This window comes from Macrotis lagotis, chromosome 1 (assembly GCF_037893015.1).
Source record: "Macrotis lagotis isolate mMagLag1 chromosome 1, bilby.v1.9.chrom.fasta, whole genome shotgun sequence".
NCBI lineage: Eukaryota > Metazoa > Chordata > Mammalia > Peramelemorphia > Peramelidae > Macrotis > Macrotis lagotis.
Genome location: NC_133658.1, coordinates 712,998,043 through 713,003,155, shown reverse-complemented (window position 1 = coordinate 713,003,155; position 5,113 = coordinate 712,998,043). Strand labels below are relative to the sequence as shown.

General features: G+C 37.0%; 1 protein-coding gene across 1 annotated transcript; it reads left to right on the top strand.

The window, feature by feature from the left end:
- The first annotated feature begins 3,532 nt into the window (after positions 1-3,532).
- LOC141523562 (large ribosomal subunit protein uL11-like) lies at positions 3,533-4,158 on the top strand. The gene has a single exon (XM_074236846.1). It carries the CDS (start codon positions 3,600-3,602, stop codon positions 4,095-4,097), a length of 498 nt encoding a protein of 165 aa, XP_074092947.1. The 5' UTR covers positions 3,533-3,599; the 3' UTR covers positions 4,098-4,158.
- Positions 4,159-5,113: the final 955 nt, after the last annotated feature.

Here is a 5,113-nt window from a genome sequence, read left to right as displayed (position 1 = left end):
TTTGAGCTAGTATACTTATCTCCAGGGTTAAATTCATAGACCCTGCTTTGCACTGGTCTTTTTTCATTTTGGGATGTTTAATTTCCCCTAGGATCTTGTGTTTGGGGAGGGCCTGGTTTGTAGATCTTTGGTGTTGAGATCTCTAGAGACCCTGTTCACTGGAGTTAGTAACTTCCCAGTGTTACTCAGTGGACCCTCCTGTAATGAACCAGAAATTTTCTCTGGATTATTTGTGTTGGAGGTTTCAGTGACCCAATCCCTAGGCCTAGGGTTGGATCTGGGCTCACATACAGCTAGAAGTGCCAGAGGTTATCTCTGGGTAGTCAGTACTGGGGAAGATCTTCAGTCCACACCCCCACCTTGGGGCAAGTGGTGAACACCTGTGACTGCTTCTGTGTTTGTTCTGGAGAAATTTTTAGTCCTCCTACAGGAGCACAGGGAGCTGTGTTGGAAACACTGGGATGTGTAGCCTGTACTTTCCAGTCCAGCTGAAGTGGCTAGAGAGTTGTTTGGGCAGCCACCCTGGAGCTCTCCCTGTCTGCCCACCAGGCACACAACAATGGCTTCTGACACTGCCAAGTAAGTCCCCTGGCCTCAACCTGCTGCCCATGGGTTGAGTCTCTGTTCTCTGCCCTGGGCAGGCCCACATTCCCCCTTGGCAGACTATGCTGGAAGAAATTCCTCTTTGTTCTTCTGTGGGTTCTATCAATCCAAAATCTGTTAAGAGTTTTGATTCATGTTGGTTCTGAGGGAAAATCAGAAGACATTAAAACAGTGCCTGGCTTCTCTCCCCCATTTTGGCTAGAAGTAACCCAAAGTCACAAATAATGATGACAGTAATAAGAGTAGTGATAATATTTTCACATATAAGAAGTGAACATTTGACCTCATTAAGTCCCTCATAATTGGACTTGAATGTTTACCTTATATATCTGTTGGATGCCATATATCTATTTCCCCCTTAATGTTTGCTGTTTGAATATGTAAAATAAACAACTTTTGGTAAATTAGCAGAGTATGTACTGAATTTCCATCTGTAGCCAGGTGGTGAAGTTACTAGAGCACCGGAGCTGAACTCAGGAAGACTGAGCCTTCTTGATTCAAATCTGGCCTTGAAAACTTAAACACTAGCTCTGTGATACTTTGCAAGTCACTTAACCCTGTTTGTCTCAGGTTTTCACTTGTAAAATTTCCTAGAGAAAGGGCAAACTACTCCAGTATTTTTGCCAAGGAAACCTAAAAGGGGTTACAAAGAACTGAAACAACTTAAAAATATTAAAATATTCTTTTCAGAGTTATCTAAAGTATTTCAATTCACCTTTCCAGGTTTCTCTTAAAATTCAACATACCTTCAAAACAAAGTCAACATCTTTCCTCAAAGGAAACTATAGAAACTCAATTTCAAAAATTCCTTCCAATACTTGAAATTTACCTTTATTGCTAGATTAATCAATTTGACAGTTCTGGGGTGGTAGCTCTGAGTTATTTTGATTTGTATTTTTCTGAAATAATAGTGATTTAGAACATTTTATATGACAATAGGTAGCTTTTATTATTACTTCATCTGAAAAGTGCCTGCTCATAACCTTTGACTATATATCAACTGAGTATTGACTTAATTCTACAAATTTAAGCCATTTCTCTATATAATTGATAGATGAAATCCTTATAAGAAAAATATAGTTTTTCACAGATGTGATTGCTCTGTATTTCACTTCAACCTCTTCCTTTCACCTTGTCCATTCTCACAAGTGTTTTGCTTCTTATCTTAACCTCTCCCAATGCACTCTCCCTTCTCTCAAACCTTCCCTTTTCCATTCTGCTTTCCTGTAGAAAAAGACAGATTTCTATACCCAACTGAGTATGCTATGCCTTTTCAGTACATTCCAACATGAGTAAAGTTCATGTACTCATTCCCCCACTTCCCCATCTTTCCTGCAGTGTTTCAGGTCTTTCATATCTCTTTTGTGTCAGACTTGACTCCCAGTGTATTATTCCTTCTCACTTCTTTATTTAATTTAATTTAATTTTGTTTTTTAGATAATCAAACAATAATATTCAACCCATACCATTTGCACTTTCTCTCTGCTTACCTCATTTAACTGCCATAAAAAGAGAAAAGTTTTTAAGGAGATTCAAGTATTATTCTCCCATATGAAAAGAATGGAAAAAATGTATTAATTGAATCCCTAAAGATTTCTCTTCCCTGTTAACTTTTTTATGTTTCTCTTGAATCTTGCATTTGAAAGCAAAATATTTTTATTTAACTGATATTTTCATCATAATATTTTTGTATAAGTGATGTTTTTAGCCCTTTCAATGTTTTCTTCAGGATATAGACACAGTAGTTGTATTGCTGGATCAAAGGACATGCATATTTTTACTCTCCAGAAATGTTAGATCTGTTCACAATTCCACCAATAATCCCTTAGTGTACCAGATTTCCCACATCCCTTCCAATATTTACCATTGTCTAACCATGCATTAGTCTTCCAGATTTCAGACATCCCATCCAAACATCAATCATTCTGGTAATATTGGCCAATTTGAGAGGTGTGAGGTGGCATCTCAGAAATGCTTTAATTTGCATTTCTCTAATCAATAATGATTTAGAGCAAGTTTTCATATGACTATGCGTACCTTTGATTTCCCCATCTGCGAATTGTCTTTGCATATCCTTTGACTATTTGTCAACTAGGGAATGACATTTTTTTTTACAAATTTCATTCCATTCTCTTTATATTCTAGAAATGAGTCCTTTGTCAAAAATACTAGTTGTAAATATTGTTTACCAATTTACTGCATTTCTACAATCTTGGTAACCATGGTTTTGTTTGTGCAAAATTTTTTTTAGTTTAATGCAATCAAAATTATCCAGTTTATTTTTAATGATGTCCTCCATCTCTTCCTTGGTCATAAACTGCTTCCCTTTCCTAAGATCTGACACGTAGAGAGTAGTCCTTATTCTCTTAGTTAATATATAATATTGTCTATTATGTCTAAATCCTGTGCCAATTTTGATCTTATCTTGGTATAGGGTGTGAGATGTTGGTCTAATCCAAGTTTCTGCCATACTAACTTCCAATTTTCCCAACAGTTTTTATAGAAGCTGAACTCTTTGGGTTTAGCAAACAGCAGATTACTATAATCATTCCCTGCAATCTCTTTTGCACTTGGTCTATTCCATTGATCCACCAGTCTATTTCTTAGTCAGTACAAGATAGTTTTCAAGACTGATGCTTTATAATATAATTTTAGATCTAGTAAGGCTAATTCACCTTCTTTTGCAATTTCCCCCCATTAAATCCCTTGATAGTTTTGACTTTTTTGTTTCTCTATATTCATTGCTATTTGTTTGTCTATTTTCTAATCCCATTCAACTTTCTCCAAAGGTCTATCATGTCTAGGTTTTTTAGCATTCTATTTACCACCTTAACTTCCTTTTTCTTTATTTTATCGTTAAATTTATCTAATTTTCTTTTGGCTCCAGCTCGTGTTGGTGAAGGTGCAACTTCATTCGGTTGTCCCGAATCCAAGTTCATCCGACACCGGCAGCCACCCCGCAGCATCGAGACCGAGCCTCCACTTTCTTCGCCGCCATGCCTCCCAAGTTTGATCCTAATGAAATCAAAGTCGTGTTTTTAAGGTGCACTGGTGGTGAAGTTGGTGCCACATCAGCTCTGGCCCCAAAAATTGGTCCCTTGGGTTTGTCTCCAAAAAAGGTTGGTGATGACATTGCCAAGGCAACTGGTGACTGGAAAGGGTTTAGGATTACAGTGAAATTTACCATTCAGAACAGACAGGCCCAGATTGAGGTGGTGCCTTCTGCCTCAGCCTTGATCATCAGAGCTTTAAAGGAACCTCCTCGAGACAGAAAGAAGCAGAAAAATATTAAACACAGTGGAAACATCACTTTTGATGAGATTGTCAACATTGCTAGACAGATGAGGCACCGATCCTTGGCAAGAGAACTCTCTGGAACTATTAAAGAGATCCTTGGAACAGCCCAGTCTTTGGGCTGCAACATTGATGGCAGACATCCTCATGATGTCATTGATGACATCAATAGTGGAGCAGTGGAATGCCCAGCAAGTTAAAAGCTGAAAAGGAGACTATTTGCAATAAATTAACATTTGACAACAGACAGAGGCTCTTCGTTTTTTTTTTTTTTTCCTGTCAGAAGCTACCACACATTCTGGGAAATAACTTGTTAACTTATTGTCTTAGCCTCCTTGCTCTGCAATAACTTTTAACTACTTTTCAGTTCATTTGGAGGAGGGAGGGTGATGTTAAGAATAACAGGGAAGTTATTGAAGTGTGGCTGAACTAGCCAAAATGACCTCAGGAGTGAGCAGTTTGCTGTCTTTACAGACTAATGGGGAAAAACCTGCTACTTTTCTTTAAAACCTTGCATGTGATAGGTAATTGGGGGATGAAGATCCTTTCAATATAGACTTTGGGTAGTTCAATTAATGGCAATAACTAGAAGTTGAGAATCAAGAAATTGAAGCGATGTTCTAAAGGAACAACTTTTGCACAAAATAGTGTGGCTTTATGTTAATATTTGCATGTGATCAACAATGCATAAGAATTTTTGTTCTGTATTCCTTTATGTTTAGACTGAATATTGTGTAGTGCATTATAAGTGGGACTTGAGTATGGAAATATGCTGACTTGGAAAGTGGGTGATTCTGAATGTCCCTTTCTACTATTTTCCATGTGGTGAACTGTGTTCAGAAAATTTTATAAGTCTAAATTTGTCTGAATCTATAGATCCTTAGTCCTGATGGCACCTAAAGTTCATTATTCTGTCTGGGGGCTTTGTTTTAGGGGAAGAAATGTCTAACTTAAAACCTAAAAATTGTCTCCCATTCTTGGGAATTTCAATAATAAAGCTTAGCAAAGACTTAAAAAAATAAAACATTAAAAAAAATTTATCTAATTTTGTGAGAGGGAGATTGAAGTCTCCCATCAGGAGAGTTTTGCTGTCTGTGTCTTCCTGTAATTCATTCAACTTCTCCTCTAAGAATCTGAATGCTATACCAAATTGCTGCATATATATATATATATATATATATATATATATATATATATATGTATTTAGCATTGAAAT

Coding starts and splice junctions, on each gene's coding strand:
- LOC141523562 (XM_074236846.1), top strand. CDS start 3,600: ATGCCTCCCAAGTTTGATCCTAATGAAATCAAAGTCGTGTTTTTAAGG.